We start from the raw sequence: 21,890 nt of genomic DNA, 5'->3' as shown, positions 1-21,890 counted from the left end.
TTCCACTTCAGTATAAGTGTAATTTTCCAATATTTTTTTTTGTGGATGACAACTGTATATTAAAGGTGTTGTTAAGAACTAACTGAACTTGTGTTTAATTGTTCAAAATGTACGAGTTGGGCAACATATATAAAATGATTGTTACATAATCTTATTTCGAATTATTATTGGGATAATCAGTAGTTGTTGAATTTAGACAGCTCAAATTTATCTTTAATAAGACAGTGTCTTGTTGATTAAGCTAAGCAAGAATTAACCTTTTTTTTATAAGACTGTTCTGCAAAGTGTAAAATATTCTATAAGTATGTCACATAATGTGGTATAAAATGTAGTTTTTCAATTGTATCTTAAGAAATTAATTCCTATACTTTGGGTTGTTTAAATAAGTCAGTACTATAAGAAATGAAAGAAATCATATTTTTTAATGATTTAAAGGTGATAGAAGATGAGTTTCATTTCATTCTACAATGTAGCAAATATACCTTTTTTTGCCTAAAATATATATAAAATAATGTTACTGGTCTATGCCATGAACTATTAAATAAAAAAATTTGAATTTGAATGTTAAAGATTGCATAATTGTTGTTATAAATCTATGCAAGAATTTGACTGTTAAACGCAACCAGTAAAAATATTATTTAAATTTGTTTTGCTGTTGTTTTCTTTCTGCTTGATAGAGAGAACAAAATCTACATCACATCAGATTTTGCAATTTTAGCAAAAATTGTTGAAAAAGTATGGACCAACAGGCGGTATGGGCTTTGCTCATTGTTGAAGGCCGTACAGTGACCTATAGTTGTTAATGTCTGTGTCATTTGGTTTATTGTGGAGAGTTGTCTCATTGGCAATCAAACCACATCTTCTTTTTTTTTATATTGAAGCTACTCCTTTACAATTCAATTCTTAAAATCTCACATTCAATACATGTGCAACTCTCCTTACAGTACATACAACATTCATGATCAATCATGTCTCCTTTCTCAAAACCAAACTGACTTAACATACAGGAACGTAAACATGTATCATCATTACAGTATTGCACAATATCATTTTTAATTTCTGGTACATTATTTGATATGTCCCTTTTACAATAAAATAATATTGACCTAGCTGGTCTGCCATCCCTACCAGCACGTCCTATTTCTTGAACAAAATCAGATAAATTTCTGGGAGGCTTTGTATGAATGACACAATCAATAGATGGGGAGTTGAAACCCATACCAATGACAGATGTACAAAATACTAATCTGATTCTTGGAACCTTTTTACCTAAATCTGTTAAAATAGTGGTTTGACTTTTTCGTCTTGTCCACTACACAAAGCACCATACAAACAGTTGTGTAAATTAGAATTTCTAAAAATAAATCTACAATACGCAATTGCACTGCCCATGTATTGAATAGGAATATATACAAGTGTAACAGGAATTTTTTTTTTCTTAACACATAAATCATCACAGAGAGGCTTATATATATTTTCAAACATTTAAAAAACATCATTTGATGAACCCTTCAGATTTTTTTCAAGATAAATATTGGTTCTGTCAGGACTTTCTTTGACTTTACATGGAGTTTTCATACCTAAGGCTTTCACTATATCTTTCTCTTCTTGAAGAGATACTGTTGCACTTAAACCAAGTCTAACTGCGTCTGGCAGAAAAGCTGCTATGTCATGAATATGCTTAAAAGCAGTACGGAATGATTTTCCCCTGAAAAATATAATTTTTTTTCTTCAATTTATATTAATCAATCATATTGTATACATTATGATACTCCTCAAATAGAACACTTAGTTGTGATCTTAATTACAGCCGATTGCATTGAGTGTGTAGGCAAATGTAGTATCCTTGGATTATCTTGCTTGCTAGCTGAACCGTGAAGTCACTATTAGTTTAGGTAAACTATCCTCCTTTTAGGGTAGACTAGTCGACAGATAACCAATCTATCTGTCTGTAGAACTAGGCTACATAGACAGGAGGGTAGTATACCTTACCTAAAAATGACTCCACGGTTCAGCTAACAAGCAAGCTTACCAAAGATATTACCTTTGCCTTTAAAGAGAATCCAATTATTTACAAATACTTGGTCATGTACAGACAAATCATGTTGATTAACTACAGGTGCATTAAAGATGTGCAACAGACCTGGTTTATATTAAAATGGGTTTTTATTTCTATAACATATCAGATCCCCATTATCTTATCAAACACTTATCATCAATGCGTTTTCATTTGAAATTGGTTTTTTTTTAGCATTGATTCTACCTGGTAGAAATTTATCATATAAATCAATATTAAATCATTAACAAACATATTGAAGAGTAATGTCCACTTACCTTTTGATAAAATATTTCTCCTTCTTAACTTACCAACAGTATCATGTAATGCTTTTAAGATATTCAAGACCGGAATTAAATAAACCATGAAGAAAAGGAAAGACAAGAGAAAAATGTTATTGAGATGCTACTTTATAATGAACACATCCCTGATAACATGTAACTTTTGTCAAATTAACTGTAACTTGTAAGAACAACTTCAATCTTCAATTCAGCAACTGTAAAAGAAACTAATAAAAAATTAAATCAAACAATGAAATAAACACATGTACAAAAATATATGTATATGATGTATAGTGTAATAAATAATACAAGACAAACAAATCAATGCACAAATTTGAGTCAACGTACCATTCATGAACCTTGTGACATTCATCAATTACAACAGCTTTTATTCCAGATTTGAATCTATGCGTGGTAAAGAGAAAGTATAATCATGTAATAAATCCATTATCATATACTATGAAAGAAAGAGAAAGAATAATTCTGATATTGCAAAATGGAAAATACATTATAATATGATAAGAAAATCATAATAAACATTGTAATGATAACATATGTGGATGTCTGGTATTATAACTGTGTACATAAATATACACATTTACATGTTTGAAACTCCAGAGACATTTCAGGACTAGAATATATTGGTATTTTAAGTTACAGATAAATTATTTGACCGACCAATATATGTTTAACTATTTAGGTACTCATAAAACAATTCCAGAATGCCTAATTCAGTGGTTGCGGTTTGTGTATGTGTTACATGTTTGTTTTTTCATTCATTTTTTAAACATAGATTAGGCAGTCAGTTTTCTCATTTGAAATGTTTTACATTGTCATTTCAGGGCCGTTTTATAGCTTATAATGCGGTATGGGCTTTGCTCATTATTGAAAGTCGAAGGGTGACCTATAGTTGTTAATTTGAATTATTTCTGTGTCATTTTGGGATCTTGTGGATAGTTGTCTCATTGACAATCATACCACATCTTCCCTTTATATATATATATATATGATATTTCTCAAATTCTTTAATACCTGTCACAGTCTAGCAGTTTTCTTCCCTCCACTGTATTAAAAATAGCCTCAGGGTGTGCAAAAATCAAATTGGTATTGTACATTTCTTCTATAGGGGTACTTGACTGCATATCTACCATTTCGTCTTCTATATCAAGGCCTGTGATAATTCTACCCTGTATGTAACATAAATATAGATTATAACCTGGCATTTTCATATTAGACCCCTAATCAGTCCTACATTGTAGATCATATTATCAGCTCGAGAGCCAACAGGGTTAAGGAAATTCTTCAAATTTAATAAATAAATATATGTACAAATAAGTTTTTCATGGGATACATTTATACTGTATTCAGATGGAAAATTATAGCTAAAAAACTAAGGAAATTGACAACGTCGTCATAGGTTTAATAGCGATAAACAGATTATCATTGGTCCTTTCAACTCGATTGCTTTTCTCGCTTTCGCTGTACTGTAATTACATTTGATAAAATATGGTGATCTGTCACCTGTGGATCTTGTTATTAAAATTGATATGGTATTTGCGCCTGACAGTACCTCAATATGTATTCATTTTTCTATGATGCCTTTATTGTATTAAGGTACATGTTGTACATATCTGACTGTGCTCAGATACGTTTGCTATACAAAAATCAAATCTAGAGAGATTTAGCACATAAATACTTTATGTTCATTTGAACACAGTGAATTTAGAACATATAATTAGACACTATACGTATATGGTTTTTATACTGAAATCGATAAAAAAATAAAAAAATAATAAAAATATGAAACCCTGGGGTACCATTTTGGGGTATTTCCCTGTGAGCGTAGTCTAGGCGGTAAGCATTGACAATTTAAGGAATTAAAAAGGGAAAATAATTTAATAAATAACATTTGAAAAACATGGTATATAAATTACCAATTTGAAGACATAACAGGTTTAAATTCATAAAAGTTTGACCATTGTTACTACACGTTGTCATGGTTGTGACATGACGTTGTAAGTAGGCGGGGCTTATAGTTGAGTTGAGGTCATTGACGTATAAAGCTAACGTTTATACGTATAGCTTTATCTGTATAGTAAAATAGCTGATTGCAGTATAAGGTTCCATATACAACTTTTAAGTTTTCTCAATACATGGAATTTATAGATGATGAGTTCTAATGCAATTATTTTGTATCAATGGTTCAGATTGGATAACAGTAATCCTACAATTATGCGTTGCCAGGTAAACTGAATTTACGATAGTAAAACTGCCAATGGACGTCCACAAAACTTCAATTACATTGATCTCTTAAATATTTCTTTTGAGACCAAAATATAGTCAATGAAACGTTGAGGAGAAAAAAATGTAAAAATCCAATTTTAGAACAATTACAAGAATGTGTCTATAGTACATAAATGCCCCAATGGCACTATCATTTTCTATGTTTTGAGCACCGTGAAATTGGCATCCGAACTCTTATTTGGCATTAAAATTAGAAAATTCATATCATACATGTAGCCTGGTGGTGAACATGTGTACTTAGTTTAAGACTCAAGCTTCAGCAATATAAACTACATTGTACCTTGACCAAAACCTTTAACCTGAAGTGACAGATCAATCAAAGGCCAAGCTGTTTACCAATGTTTGGCAGGTTGGGAACAAACCCTCTTTACGGTGATTATACCTGTATAGAGGGGTATTTTTGTTTAGACTGGATTTAAATCAAAATAGGGCGGAATGGCATTCTCTACTTATTTAATATGGCAGTAACCTAGAACAGTTGATGCACCAATTGATGTACTTAATTAAATATGCACATGCCTAGTCCAAATAATTATGAGGTCTTGAAAGGCTATGAAAATTATCATAATTATTTGGACCAGCACATGCCCAGTTTGCTGCTTATCTGACTAAATATAAAATCTATTGTTCACCATGATTGAAAGCTGTGATGATCAGGTAAATTTTACTCACTTATGCTTCACTGAACAGAATTTCTATTGTAAGATTTAACATGAAATTTAAAGATCAACAATTCCTTTTGCAGAAAACTGGTTACTCCAATTTTTAGTAATGTACATGTGCATATGTTGATGCATATAATGCTAGAGATTATAGCCAATATAATTAGAAAATGCCATTCTGCACTAATTTGCTTTCAATCCAGTGCAAACAAAAATACCCCTCTATAGAGCGATTACAATGTATTTTATCCCTCTGAAGAAGGATTATCCCTTTATACAGGTATAATCACCTTACAGGGGGTTTGTTCCCAACCTGTTTAGTACAATATACTTTCTTGTTTTTCGTTTACAAAATCTACTACTGGGTACTATCTAATGATCATAGACAGGCTTTTGTCCAAGTTTGATACAAATCTAGGATAGTTTAAGAAAGTTATTTAAATTTAAAAACTGAGTAAAAATATGTACGTTCAAAGGTTATTACTTTCCTATATGTGGGATTTTACTTTTTTCGTAATGTCAGAGTGATTAAATGTTTTTGAATTGTTAACTACAATTTACGGTCACCTTCACGTTTAAGATACAAGTTTTGAGTGGTGTTTCTCTCAAACGCTGATACTGTTCCACCTGGATTGATGTAAGTGGAGAAATCACAATAACAGTGCCGCTAAGCATAAGTGGTGCAATTTCATAAATCAAACTTTTCCCATAACCAGTGGGTAAAATTCCAATTATTTCTTTCTTTCCCTTCTGTAACATATCTAATATTTCCTTTTTCTTTTCTTTTAAATTAAAACTTTCTTTGTTAAGTACACGAAGGTACGATTTGTAGTCGGCCATCTTTATGAACTAGACTTTATGTAATCATGAGCGTTGTAAATCGGTTTGGAGACAAATTCCACACAACGTGTGGCAGAGGTCATATTTAGTGTAGTGATACGAAGTAAGTACGGAACGGATGTGAGCTCTGCGCCGGAGATTGAAGAACTATATCATTTTTATAACACAGACTGAATGATTCAAAAATTGTGAAATTTAAAAATGTACATAATGAGGATAAGAAAACATTAGTATTATAAACCAGATTGGATCTACACAAAATTCCAATGTGTCAGAGACCAATCATAAGGTTGTGCAGTACATGACATCTGACTGTGTATAGACAGAATTAAAATTAGTTCACAGCATGACATCAATCAACACAGATACTGTCATCATTTCAACTCCCAGCAGGAAGTCACCTGATACCAATGAACTGTTGTTAGATTTTAATACTTTATCTCCAATTACCATCAATCATCATGAAAGTATTAATCTACAGGAAGAAATATTTGAACTAAAGAAAACAGTTTGCCATCTAATGAATTTGATAAACAATAAACCCATTGTAACTGACAAAGGGACACAAGTTACTACTTGTGATGCTTCTACACAAACTGATGATTTCCAAATAATGGTAACTACAAAACCTGAAACTAATAGCATTGGAACTCAAATTCATCCTGATTTAAAGGACAGTGCCATGCAAACAACCCCTCCTGAGGTGCATTAAAAGAATGTTGAAAGGTGTATACAGTCAACTCCTGATGTTAATAATATCTCTAAATCCTACTCTCAGGAAAACAAGGGCAAAAGACTTGGGACTGGATCCCAACAACAGAAAATTAGTAGAAATTATAATAACAACAACATTCTTGTGATAGGAAGTTCCCTTCTGAAAAGCATAAATACAAAAGACATGATTTACACCCGTGTATCAACAAACAGAGGTGCCAAGATTATTGATATTATCAATAGTGTTAAAGATAAAAAAAAATAGAAGATCTCAAAATTTCAAAAGCATCTTTCTATTACAAGTTTTCAAACACCAGTACTACATTATCTAGAAGTAGGACACACTTCCTAAAGTAAGATACTGTGGATTCATTTATTTTCGTGGGTACCAATTTTCGTGGATTGAGGAAAACTTGCATTTTCGTGGATATTAAATTTCGTTGTTTTGGAAAAGTCTGCATATATTCCTTTAGAAAATATGTATTTCGTTGAACATTTAAATTCGTGGTTCCTCTGTTCCCACGAAATCCACGAAAATTGGTATCCAACGAATATTAATGAATCCACAGTAGTCTGTCTCTTTTCCGGTTAGAAGCCGATGCTTTTAGAAGGTTTATTGCTATAGCAAGCTATAGCAAACTTTCCAAAAACAGATCAAGCTCTCATCAGCGAGGAGTTAAAGAAGGTAAACGGAGTAGACAAGTTGTTTACACCACATGATGATATAAGTAAAAATTTTACACTTGTTATTCCCAGCAAACTTAACATCGGACCTAGTCATGCAAAGAAACTAGCAGAAAGTCAGAAGAAAATGTGAGAACAAGCACTAATTATACCCTCCAATGGCACTGTACCAATTGGTTAGTGTACTCTTAAAAGATGTTACAAGTATTGTTCACGCATATGATTTCATAAATGAACTTTTCCTGTACTGACCAACACATTTCGCGGGGCTTTAGAGAGTTTTTCTACCCGTTAAATTGTATAATTCCCCGCACAGCTGATATCATGCCGAATCTCGAAAGATACCAACTATGTCTTAACTCTAAGGAAAAATAAAACTTGTAAGGCCTTATTTACCAGCTCTTCGAGACTATGTTTGAGGTTACCGTTTTATTTTAATAAGCAACCTAAGAATTTATATTCAGTAACATTCTGGATTATGTTATCTTAAGTTTTATAAAAGGGGGATTTCCTACTGTGTTGTTGGATAACCATAGTTTTTTTGTCTTTTTAATATTTAAGATTGGTTGCCAATCATCACAAACATTGTTAAGTTTATCAAGACTATTTTGTAGTCCTTCCTTACTTTCGGACATAATTAGAACGTCATCTGCAAAAGAAATTAACGAAGAAGAGAGTGTAGCTGTTGAATATGTTAACGACGACAAAACAACAGAAACAACAATGAAAGTTGTCAGGCGTAAATATGTCAATAAATCTAATACAATCGTATCAACGTAGAGAAAGTAATATCAATCATTTGTTTGCTAGAAAATCTAATGACATTTCTTCCACTATTAATTTTCAGAAATATTCGCAAAACCCAAACCTTCTTTAAAACGACAAAGGAAGAGACGATTCGAACGACCTCCACAGTTGGAGACAGAAATTTATCAACCACGAGGAGACAAACAGTACCTTACACCAATTCATAAGAATTTACCTTAGTGATGTTAGGAACAATACCATACCGGTCAATCGCCAATTGAAAGATAGCTACTACAGAACCTCAATTCAGTGAACCCGAATCTCAAAACGATCTATGACGATTCATCCAATTCTTGCGGAAACAGATACAATTAGTTACCAATACACAATTGTTTAAATTGAAAGATATATATTCATTTTGGTTATTACCTTTTTAACAGGATATCACAAGTAATGTTTATTCATTTGATAATTTTGATGATAAAACATGACATTATAACTTTAGACCAAGGATCCAAGACAATGTGGGTATAGAATTAAGTTAATAGACATGTTGTGAAAGTACAATTTACACGACGTAACGTTATATTTGTTCTCGTACTTTCACTTTCTCATTGGTGACGTCAACTTCCGCCCAGCAATTGTTTATATAGTTTTGAAGAGTGAAGTTGATATACACATCGAAGAATAAGAAGATTGATATTTGACTTGATATATATTTTATAAAAGGTAAACAGCATACATTTTACACACTGTATTATTTTACTGATCTCCGCATCAGATTCGAAATATATACTTTGCCCTATTTATAGATCGTAGTTTCCCCTGTTAAATATAACGCGATCGGCAATTCAAACACATTAACGTTGGTTGTTCATTTGTTATTATTTATTCGCGTATTCCTGTGTGAATGAACTGTGTTGTATATTTATTGTGTATTATAATAAAGTATTGTATTTCTACATGTTGTTTGCATAAAAACGTAACTGCCGTATAAAGTTGTGGTAATTGTTTAATGAGACAAATATACTTGTTGTGAAGCCCATGTATGATTTTACCCGCTCGGACCCGTTTCTTCTATAAATACGTAAGTTCACAACAACTGGTGGCAGCGGTGGGATTAATTTAAAATTCGTGTTATTTAAAGATTGCAAAACTGGTCAAAGCAATAGAGAACATCAAAGCACTCACAGCACTCTTGAAAGGGATTACATTAAATTGGTAATTACAAATTCGATAGATAGCGTCGAAAAAAATGTTCTCAGTGAAACAAGATCAACATACCTACGACTTCTACAATTAAACGTTGAACTTTGCTTCACCAGTTTTGATCTTTAGGGATGAGTACATTTTGGTATTAAAGAAGTTACTTGACGACATTCGTATTAAAACAGATGTCAATGTTAGGGATGATACCATTATATTTGCTCCAGATTATAAATTTGCAAACAAATTTACTTACTGAAACATATAGCCAGCACAGGCAAGTACACAGTTTTCATTTCAAAATTTTCTATTCTCAATCCTGGTCAATCCAAAACAAATTATCTGATATCCTCATATAAAACAACTGGACTACTTCACATTCTATGGTACATGAAAGACGATAAAAACGAAAAGCATTAGACAAAACTACTTACAATTGAGAAAATTTAAATGACCACAAGGAGGAAGCTCAAACAAAGAAATGCAACAACTAGCATAGCGAATGCCCATATAAGGAGATTCGATGACGAACATATCTTTTTCATTGATTTCATTTAAAAATCGTTTCCGACTTCTTTATAGTTCTAACATTAGAATAATTGATTATTGACTGCAGTTCAATTTGATCGTGAACATCTTAAATCCCATGTTTCATAAATTTCTACTGCTTTCATTTCAACCCGGAAACAAAGAGCTTATTATCATAAAATATTTTTATAATAATTTCATTTTTATTTATTTTTAGGTTTGTTATTTTAACAGTATAATGAGATTGTAGGACCATGTTCATGATGTAGGAGTTTACCATGTTTACAATACTTACGGAAACAATTGAAATAATTATAGTTTGCATTATCATTGCTTGCATTTTTATACCGAGTATCATGTTGGATGATGATATTTGACTTTTGTAGGATTGACAAAAAAAATTTATATTGTGGATTACATGAAACATTTGAAATATTCCTAGTGTGTGGATTACATGAGATATCCAAATGTTGTTTACGTGATGTAAAATAGGACTCTGTATAGGTTCTACTAATATAAGGATTAAAATGGACGGATAATTTGTTATAGACCAAGGATGTATCATGGAGAGGTTGTTATGGATAGCTATTGAGATAAACAGAGAAATTGAATTCAGATATATGTGGATTAATGAATTGATATTCATCAAGGATAGTTTCTTTATGAACTTTAAATTTGTTGGATCTATTTTATTCATTTTAATTTTATTTCTAATAGCTATTCTGTGTTTTATAAACAGTTCAAATATATATTTATTTAATGTGTTTATTGTATTGTAATTCTTTATTATTTGCGTCTGAATAAATTTGATTATCAATACAATTTTTTGTTTGTATTTTTCTTAAACAGGGAAAACTATTTTTGTGATTGTTTTATCACAACTTGACTTGTTCTTATCTCTTGTTTGTTGGATCGCATATTGAGAACAGAAATATTTATTTATTGATTTAAGGAATGGGGCTAATGGAAATCATCCTTTCTCAAAATAAACAATATCATACACAGTTCATTACATATATATAATCTAGAATTATATCACACTCTGACTTAATTTTTTTATATTTTTTTTCTGCATAAAAAGAAATATAGACAAACAAGTAAAAAATATAATACAATATTTACAATTATTCATGGTTGTATTTTAATTTGTGGTAGGGGTTTTCGGATGTCCTTGGTTTTGTTGAGCCAATCTCACGGTCATGCAAAGTATCGGTTGGTGTGGTGGCAGATCGTTTTGTTGTTTTCTGCTGCGGGGTTGTCCCAAGATATTTGTCCAGTGGACCGTGAGTTGTTTCCTGTGATTTGGATGCTTTTTTCTTTTTCATTTTTTTAAAGTTTTGTTCAGGAGATAGGTTTTGTTCTGGTACATCTACTTTACTAGTGTCTTTGGTAAGTTCGGTGATTTTACTGTTTGTTCATTCTGTGGAGTATCATCAGTGTGTAAGAGATTTTCAGTCGATTGAGATGGAACAATCTCCTCATCTTTCTCCGATTCATTTTCACTTTCTTCATCAGACGCTTTGATCAAATTCAGAGGTGCAGTTCTTTGAGATGTGTCCATTTGCACCACATGTCTTGCATTTCTAATCATTGCTACAGTTTGTTTTTTTTGGTCCTTTTTGCAAGCATTTGGAGCATTCAATGTCTGTGTTGTTCTCATTTATTTGTCCCTTATAAAAAGTGAGCCCACGGTACTTGCCAATTTTTACGTTTCTAGGAATTGTGTGTGAAAAGGGTTCGCAATGAAAAAATTCTGTCACCAACCCATCGATCCTTAATCTTTCTCTGTGATAATTGAGTATGTTGAGGTGCCAATTTTGCAGGTATCTTAACAACTGACCATCATCGGCGGATAGCGGAATGATTTTTATTCTTATCCTTACAGTAGTTGGATGCTCTTTTTTCTACATATTTATGGTTTCTGGGGTATACCTCAATGCGTTTTTTCCTTATTGTGATGGAATTAACCACAAGTGTATCTCTGTCCTTCTCATTGTCTGGGTATATGCGCCATACACTTCCAATGACTCTCTGAAGCCCGTTTAGATGGTTAGCTGGTATTGTGAGATCAATACATCTAAACAATTCTGTGTGAGTTAAGTAGTTGTTTTTGTCGGGTTTTGAGTTACCGAAAATGTCTGATTCTAGAATGAATACAGGCTTGACGCTGAAATATTCGCCATCAGGTTCTGCATTATCTTTGGAAAAGTTGTTGTTGTTTTGTTTTAGTGCCAAGACATAGGAGCCGGCCATCTTGTCATTGTCCGGATTTTCACTATGTTGATTACTCATGTTGCAAAGTATAAAACTTCTGTGTTTTGTTCTTTAAAGAGTATCCGATAGTTTCCGGATGTTAATTAGCGTTTTTGTTAATTGTTTAAATGGTTGGAGTGACTTTCACATTTGTACATAACTATTAATTGTTGTGTTATTCCCGGAGCTTTGGAAAACCGTGGTCAGCCATTCAAACCGGAAATCAATCCCTTTCTTGGTTTTTTGTAGCAAATGTACCAACTATCCTTGGAAGACAGAAGTTCTAGACCAACGGTCCAAGAATTTTTAAGTGCCAACAAAAATAATCTAAAAAATCTTGGTTTCGGGCATTTTGTACGTTGAAACATAGGTTATATGACATTAAAGTTTAAAAGTTGTAGAGTGCCTTTTGTCATTTATAAATTATTTAACAGCACAGGACATTGAATATGTACCTTTTCAACGTAAACAAATTAAAAAAAAACTGATTCTTAATATTGAAATGTGTGCTGTTACTTGATTGCAAAAATATATATTCACTTCTTATAAAACTTCAAATGGCTAATACAGATATAATGATAAACTAATACAAATGGTTTGTTATAATCAAAAAAATTTAGAATTTCAAAACTGTTTCAAGTTAATTCTTCTAAACAGAGGTCGGATGGGAAATATTCTGCATATGCCCAAATTAATATTTAAATTAGGTTGAGTTGCGACGGCGGTTTTCATTGGCTGCTGAAAGGATGCATGGTGCTTTCAAGCTCCCACCATCATATGCGCCTGTATGCTGCTTCCTTTTAGCATCCATATTGCACATTTCTCACTTCTAAAAAGAAACAGCTATATTTTGTCAACATTTTGATAACATATCTGAATAAATTTTGAGAGTCTTTGTACATATATGTATATTCTTAATTACACGCCATCGTCTTTTGGAGACGAACTAGCAAGAAAACTACGACGATAGCGTATTTTTGTGATCTCTAAATATAAAGTTTCTTTATATTAAACTTTTTTTTTTTATTCAGTCATATAATCACCGCTTATCCAAATAACAATGATTTAATAAATTTTAAAAAAATATTTCTAAAACCAGTTACCATGTCCACGTAACAGAATTGATTGTTGATTGTCATTTTATAAAAAAACGCAAATTCAATATTCACAAAATAATATATGCTAGGTAAGAAAGATCGAAATGAACCAGAAAACGGTTAGGGCATGCACGCCAATTTATTAAAATACACATTTTTTTATAAGAGCTACATTTCCTTATCTTCTTGCATATTTAATATTGGTAAGGCCATAACCATACCCTGACTGAAACATTGTGCTACTATTTAGTAATGCATAGCATGCTAGATTAATGTGATAAGACTGACTGACACCACACTGAAAAGTTTAAGATGTTTTGCTTTTTCTATAGTACACTGTATATTAGATGTGCATGCATGTGCTTTTATGAGGAGAGATGATGATAGATTTTTTATTTAACCTGTTTATTTCAGATTACAGAACCTTTAAATGGAAGGATTATCTTCTTTAATCCAATGGGTGAATCAGATTTTCAGACGAGGACAGTTCCTTTAAAATGGAAGTAAGAACATGTTGGAAATATTGTAAAAAAAATATAAAAAAAAATATCAATGCTCATTGCTGTACCAAAGACTCAACAACAAACATTTCATAAATGAGCACAATCATTTTACTTCAACCATTCAAATCAGTCATCATTTTCATATATGTTCAAATATGACACAGTACATATCCTTTGAACATATTGATAATGTTGCCTACAATTGCAATAAAAACAGCAATTTTATAAACCACTTAGAACTGGTTTCAACATACAAATATATATTTCATCGCTTATCAGATTTTATTCAAACTGTGAAACATCTATGACATTTCTTTAATGACATCTTAAACTTTTTGGGTAAGGAATATTTCTGTCATATAAAGGGAACATCTGGGTATTTACAAACTACATGCAATTCAGTTATACAAGGTGAAAGTGAGGTTGCATTAGGTTTATAAAGAGAATTAGCAAATCTTTTTTCAAAAAGATATCAGTCCAATGTAACTGGTCAATGGTCAATGTCATAATTGTTGTTTTCATTTCAGAAAATTTATTGGACAACTTCTACACCAGTTTCCAGCAGATGCTGCTGTTATAGATAAAGAGTGGAACCTAGAGGTACTAACTCATTCCAAACAACAGGACAGTTCCAGCTGTGGGATTTATTGCATAATGGTGTGTATTGTATTGACCTGCTTTCCCTTTCACGGAAATATGTTTTCTCAGTAAGGTGTTTACCTCATTCAAATAAAAAGAAAAGAATGCTGGTGGTGTTATGACAAATAAAGACAACAGTAGTATACCGATGTTCAAACTGAAATCCATGGACAAAAACAAAATCGGGGTAACAAACTAACAAACTACAACTGACTGAAACGCATTAAATATAAGAGGAGAACAACGACACAACACTACAATGTAACACACACAGAAACGGACCAAGCAACAGACAAAATCCCACGAGAATAACAAATATAACATCAAAACCAAATACATGAAGTTGGGATAGACAAGTACCGTGACACGTCTTATCGCAATGTGAATTTACACTCAAATATGAGAAAACAAATGACGCAACGTTAAAATGTAACACATACAGAAACGAGCTATAATATAACAAATGCCATATTCCTGACTTGGTACAGGACATTGTTAAAGAAAAAAATGGCGGGTTGAACCTGGTTTTGTGGCATGCCAAACCTCCCCTTTTATAGCCATGTGAAATATAACATTAAGATGACAACTCAACACTACAGGACTACAATATAAATAAATTGGAGAATACAATTGACACACGAACAACAGCCAACAAAAGGCAACAAGTTGAAAATTTTAATACGCCAAAAGTGCATTTTATACACACACGATTTACTAGTGATGCCCAAATACAAAAGTTTGAAAGCCGAAACAAGCACAAAGTCGCACAGCATCGAGGACTAAAAGATTAAAAAAAGTTGTGCCAAAAACGGCCAGGGTTTTCTGTCAGTTACCAGAACATATAGCATGTCAGATGAGAAACGTACAGATAAGGTAACAGGTGAATATACTATTGGTATCGGATTCGACCCGGAACTTGTTAATTATTTGCGATATTAATATGTGGAAAACAAAAGGGTCTGGAGTGGTGAAATTCTTAATCAACACCAATGTTCTGTATATCTTCTGAATAATTGCTCCATCTCAAGGTGTAAAATTGATGACTCGAGTTTATGAATGCATGACATTGAAGACTATTGAAACGAAAAAAAAAAACCTGATGCCGTTACAGAGACAATCATATCTGCTGACAAGAAAGCAAAACATTACACAGCCTAAGTCCAGATTTTGTCTTTGATAGTAGAGAACTATTCCAAATCTGAACTTTTAAGTTTTATTGAAGGACTGACTAATAACAACATTGATGCAGGTAGAAAATATGCTTCAACTCATGATCCAGGATCAAATTGTCTTTCTAATGCCAAAAGAAGAGTTCTAACAATGAACTATGCCACACGTCAACCATACAAAACAAGATACTTTTCCCTGTCAAAATTAGTATTCTTTATCTGAATACAGTCCTGTTTTCTTTTATTTATTTACTGGTTGATGTTAGTTGCATGATTGAGATTGATTAAAATGGAGAGACCCTTTCTGACCGGACGTGACTGCAAACTTGATACATCCCGCACAGCCAAACGGACGCCCAACTTCGGCAAGCGTTTTACTGCCGGTCGGGAGAAGACCAAGTAACCATATTTCTATACCCCAGTCACCCTTGGGGTGTCTTGGTGTCACATCAAATATTCATTTATTTTTTGTTTTTCAGAAAATTCATTTGTGGATGGTACTGGATAAGGCACAGGATCACGTTTTAGACTCACTCCTTTTCCTTTTTTAGCCATAGCGTTACGCATGATACCAATGGCAATGATGAGGACTACTAAAACAAGTGCTGAAACCAGATCTGTTGTACTAGTGTCTGGCGGTTAATTATGAAAGCAAAGACTTTTTCTTGGTAAAAAATACATATAAATGCAATTTCCGAGAACGTTTATATCCAAATTCTGCAACTCTTCATGGTATATTAGCCGATACCCCATAACCTTCAGGTCAGTATCAACTTTTATTTTGGGGAAGCATAAATAAAGCCTTGCTCCAATAACAAATAAACAAGAGATTCATTTGTGCCATATGAATATCACCATTTGTTCCAACTAATTTCCCTGCAAAAAAGTGAAATCACAATAATACTGAACTTCGACGAAACCAGAGTCCCTAATCAAATGGCAAATTCAAAAGCTGAAACCAATCAACCGAACGGATAACAGCTGGCAAATTCCTGTATTTGATACAGGCATTTTCTGATTAGGAAAATGTAGAGTAAACCTTGCCAAGGTTGTAGAATGATCAAACCGCTGGATCTATATTTATATCGACACCTTAACTGAACATTTCATAATACACTACAGTAGAGGTCATCATCATTAAACATGTTAAAGAGATTTTACACTAATATTTCATACATTTTTCGTTTGATGATTTAAATTCAAATTATTTTACTTTCTCAATCGGTAGTTAAAAATTCCAGATCCCATAGACAATTCCACTTAGTAACTAGTTGGTACCACGCGGATGTGGCATTCCCTAACACATTACAAATACAAATATTTTATTGGCACAAACACAATTACAATAATTGGCAAAGGCCCATATTACAATGCATTACAACAATGAATACAGCATACAGTTACTAGTATTTAAATATGTTATAATTAAGAAGATAAAATCTCGTTTCTATACATCAGACATTTATATATATATAAGAACTAGTCACTTTCAGGACTTTTAAAGAATTACTATTAGTACAACTATTAATATTTAGCTGATTTTCACTACAACATGTAGGAAGTATATTTAATATCTTATTTTTAAAGTTAAATCTGTAGTTTGAAAAAATTTCACATTTCAGTAAAAAGTGATTTTCATCTTCTACCTCACCTGATTTACATACATTACAAACTCGTTCGTCAGTGGCTAAACCTAAATATCGCCCCTTTTCAATAGCAAGATTGTGTGCACTCAATCTAATTTTACACAGAGATGACCTTTCAATCTATTACTTAGAACATCAACATAAGAACTACGCTGCTTTGAATTATGAAATTGTTGGTAACATTTTAGTTTTGATGAATCATGAATTTTTGATGATTGATCCTGTGTGCACTGATCAATCACTCGTTGTTTAATACTTGGTAGATATTGTTTAATAGAAAAGTTTCCCCCAGCTAGGTTTTTAAAAATAGAATAAAGTTTCTTTGTCCAGGGGTTATTTTTTTCAGTTGCCAGAAAAACTTTGGATATAAGTGTGTTTTCAGACCTTAAAATATGATCATAAAACTTAAAACAAGAAAATGATATTTTTGAGCATAACGGTAGCCTGCAAAGTTCAGCTCTACAAGCAGCATTAATTGCTTTACAATGAACACCTAGGATTTCTTTTATGAATTTCATATGGAATTTTTCCAAAATGGATTTGTCTCCCGAATTATCAAAAACACCCCAAATCTCACTACAATACAGCAATATGGGGCTTACTAATGAATCAAATAATTTTAAATTTACAAGGATTATCCAATCCAATTGTTTTCTTAATCTTAAAACATGCTTTCCTAGCTTTTTCCATTAGTAAGGATACAGCCAAGTTAAAGTTGCCATTACACTTTAACATTATTCCCAAGTAGCAATATTTGGAGACAGTTTGTATGACATTATCATTATAGAAAAACTCATTTAGATATGTTTTACCATTAGAGTTAAATACTAAAACCTTTGATTTTTGAACATTAACCTGTAGCTTCCAATTTGAGCAATATGTACTAAGAGTATTGAGACTGGCTTGCAAACCAGTTTTGCTTTCTGATAGTAATACAATATCATCAGCATATAATAAACAATTTACAGACAAATCACCAACTCTAACTGGTTCACAGCTACCATTGAATAAATCTTTTACAACATCATCAATAAAAATTTAAAAAAGTGTGGGGCTTAAAACATCCCCTTGTTTAACACCTCGCTCTGAAGTGAATGCAGTACTAAGACCATTTGAAAATTTAATTCTAGTGGTAGTATTTTCATACATTGCAGAAAAAATATTAAATAGCTTTTTAGGTAAACCTGATTTCAAAAGTTTATAAAATAAGCCTACTCTCCATATGGTATCAAAGGCTTTACGTAGGTCTATGAAAGCAGCAAATACTTTCTTCTTTTTACTTTTATAGTGATCAATAATGCTTTTTAAAGAAAATATGTGATCAGCAGTTGAAAATTTTGTTTAAATCCTATTTGATATTGACTGATAAGAGATATGTTATTAACAAATTTCAGTAATCTTGAATGAATGACTCTATTAAAAAGTTTTCCCCAAGTTAGAAGTGATAGAAATGCCCCTATAATTGCTAGGGTCCATTTTGCTTCCAGATTTGTGTAAAAGGACTAGGAAACTATCATCCCATTTAGATGGGAATTAGCCAATATTTAGAATAAAATTAAACAGCTTTGTGAGAGGATTTAATATAGCCTGACCTCCATATTTAAGCATTTCATTTGATACCAAATCCATTGCAGTACTTTTCCCATTTTTAAGAGCTTTGATAGACTTAATTATTTCATCTATACAGTTATCATCACTTTTGTTTAACTTTTTAAAGAATTGAACAAAATTGTCATGAGGTATGTCCTGAAAGGAGTCAGCATTGTCATGCATTTTATCCAACTTATTTAACATTGCCCAAAATGATTTTGGATTCTTTTCAATATTATCATTTATATCCTTACAAATTTTTTGTTTATACATTTTTTGTTCATGTTTACAAAGTCTTCTGAATTTTGATCTATATGTATAATATAATTTCCTATATTGTCCATTGAGTGGATTTTTATTAACTAGTTTCTCATAGCTTTTAACTGTATTTCTTAAGTCAGTACAGGAATGTGAAAACCATGGTTTCCTGTTTGATTTTTTCATTTTTTGTAAGGGCTTTTTATTAATGAATTTAGCTGATTGTTTAGCACAGTCTAGTAAAATTGAATTAAATGACTCGGTAATCGAGTCACTGTCATTAAAGCTTTTGGCTATAAAATTTCCAATTTATTTTTAAACATTTGACTTTGTATATTTTCTGTGTATGAAGCAATTGCTTCATCAGTCCAAAGAAATTTACCCGGCATAGAGTCTAGTTGGTGTGAATCGCACGGCACTGATAAAAAATTAGCAAACATTGCACAACTAATTGGGCGATGGTTAGAAAGGGAAGTAAAATCATGAACTACAAAGTATCCTATTGAATCAATCAATTCTTCTGAGATAAGTGTGTAATCTACAACACTACTACCATTGTATGTTATACAAGTTGGTTGACTATTTAAATCGCCAATTGTTCGGCCATTTAAAATTCTGATTTTGGCTTCTTTGCACATATCTAATAATAATTTGCCACTATTGTTAGTGTGTTTGTGGTCAAGATTATTCCTTGACAATACCCTATCAGGAAGATATTCTGAATCATCTAAGTTTACAAGTTCAGTTACATTATCAAATTCAATAAAATCAAGTTGGGTGTTTGTATATGCATTAAAATCACCTTGTATTATGATGTCACCCATACTACTATATTTTTCTACATCACTGAGCAGAATAGAGTAAATTGATTCTATATCATTATTTTTATTATTATAACTTGAATACTCAGGAGATATATAAACTACAGCTACAAAAACATCTCTACTAATACTAAAAAACATATGGTCTAGTTTTATCCAGAGTATATCGGGATGACTGTTTGTCAAAGATTTCAACCCTTTGGAAATTGAACTTTTTGCAAAAATATTAATTCCTCCAGAATATCTTCTTGCTTTCTTATTCTTTTTCCTGCTACTAGAGTGGACTAATTCAAAATTAGGAATGGAAATATCCTGGATAGATTCACTACCTATCCAGGTTTCTACAAAACTAGCAATACTAAATTTAGAAACTATATCTTGAAAATGTGGGTCATTTGCTTTCTCACTTGAGAGACCCTCTATGTTCCACATGCCAATTTTTAAAAGATTTTCATTACTTTTAACTTTTTTTGCTAAAGGTCTCATCATGAAATAAAATATAAAAAGATGTTGAATAGAAGATTTCAGAGTTATAAAATGATACAATTATTTTATCATAATTACAAAGAAAGAAAGAAAAAAAAATCAAAACATACAATGTATACACATGCTATACTACATGTACATGTATTTATAATTAGAAATAAGAACAAGCAAGAGCTATTACATTTTTCTAATTGAATGAAAAATAATGATTAATACAAAATTATGACTAACAACCATGTACGACTAGAATTTAACAATCAGTGCAAAATAACAAGTTATATGTGTGTATGTTGTTGATCCGGAGGTGGAAAGTGAATCTGACCAAAAGGAGGAACAGACCATGGATTTCTCCAATTATTTAAATTCGGATTATTCGTTGCTTGGTTTGTTGGTAGGAACCATGGCATCATGTGTTGTTAATTGAATGATGGTGGGTACTGGTGGTTGAAACTATGACCATGAAGTGGATTTACACTCTGATGTGAATTCATGTTTGTATTATGATTTGCCATGTTTGGTCCATCGCGGCGATAAGATGATTGGTGAGTTGATCTGCTAAAGTTGTTGTCACCCTGTCTTCGATTTCGTTGGTGTTGGGTGTTATTTGTGTATGAAATGTTCAGGGCGATCTTAAGATGTTTCACAATAGCTGGTAGCCCCTTTCCATAATTCAAATGGACATCATCGTGAAACATATCGTAGCTAGGCTCAAAACGTTCAATTTTATGGATACTAGGGTACAGATCGCATACCAACTCGATGATATTATTGGCCTCATTCACGATATCGTCATGGAAGTCCTTTCTATAGATGATCGGTAGGACATATATGTTAGAGTTATTCCACATTTTAGTACACTGATCTAATAATTGGGAAAATTCATCCTCTCGCACTCCCTCACCTTGTAAATCCCTTGCCCCGATATGAATAAGAATATTTTTTGGTTCATATCTTTGACCGTTTTTCAGAACAAAGCTTGTGCATGTTTTTGCACCTCCCCGAATGTAGCGAACTACAGTTTTACCTTGTGGGGTAAAACGTTTAGGTTGTATACGACGTAAAATAGAATCTCCAAGAATCAATACATCACACTTGGTTTTGTTCACCTGTGACAACTTTGTTGAGGTATTGTTGATATCTGATATCGGAGTACTTTCTACCTGACTTATGTCATTGTGTACGGAAGGGTTTTCATTATCATTACAGGTTCTCTTGTTATTTTCAAGTTCTTCCACACGGTCCTGTAAACTAGTGACTATTGAAGAAAGAGATTCAATTGATGTTGATTGTTCATCTTGTTTTGAGATGACCTGTTTTAGCTGGGTATCTAACACGTTTGATTTTATGTGAAGAGAGTCAAGACTGCCATTGCAGTGCTTCACCTTATCTTTAATGAAACATTTCAT

General features: G+C 32.2%; 2 protein-coding genes across 2 annotated transcripts; both read right to left on the bottom strand.

Annotated features, from left to right (window-relative positions):
* Positions 1-889: 889 nt before the first annotated feature.
* LOC139494206 (ATP-dependent DNA helicase RecQ-like) lies at positions 890-6,143 on the bottom strand. Its single transcript, XM_071282380.1, has 4 exons — positions 5,865-6,143; positions 3,370-3,524; positions 1,581-1,708; positions 890-1,275 (listed from the first exon to the last, which is right to left on the bottom strand). The coding sequence occupies exons 1-4, from the start codon at positions 6,141-6,143 to the stop codon at positions 890-892; spliced, it is 948 nt and encodes a 315-aa protein (XP_071138481.1).
* A 14,757-nt stretch (positions 6,144-20,900) lies between these two features.
* On the bottom strand, positions 20,901-21,890 carry LOC139494205 (uncharacterized). Its single transcript, XM_071282379.1, has one exon. The coding sequence runs from the start codon at positions 21,888-21,890 to the stop codon at positions 20,901-20,903; it is 990 nt and encodes a 329-aa protein (XP_071138480.1).

This window comes from Mytilus edulis, chromosome 11 (assembly GCF_963676685.1).
Source record: "Mytilus edulis chromosome 11, xbMytEdul2.2, whole genome shotgun sequence".
NCBI classification, from domain to species: Eukaryota; Metazoa; Mollusca; class Bivalvia; order Mytilida; family Mytilidae; genus Mytilus; species Mytilus edulis.
Note: the sequence above shows the minus strand (reverse complement) of the source record. Positions and strands in the feature narration are given on the sequence as shown.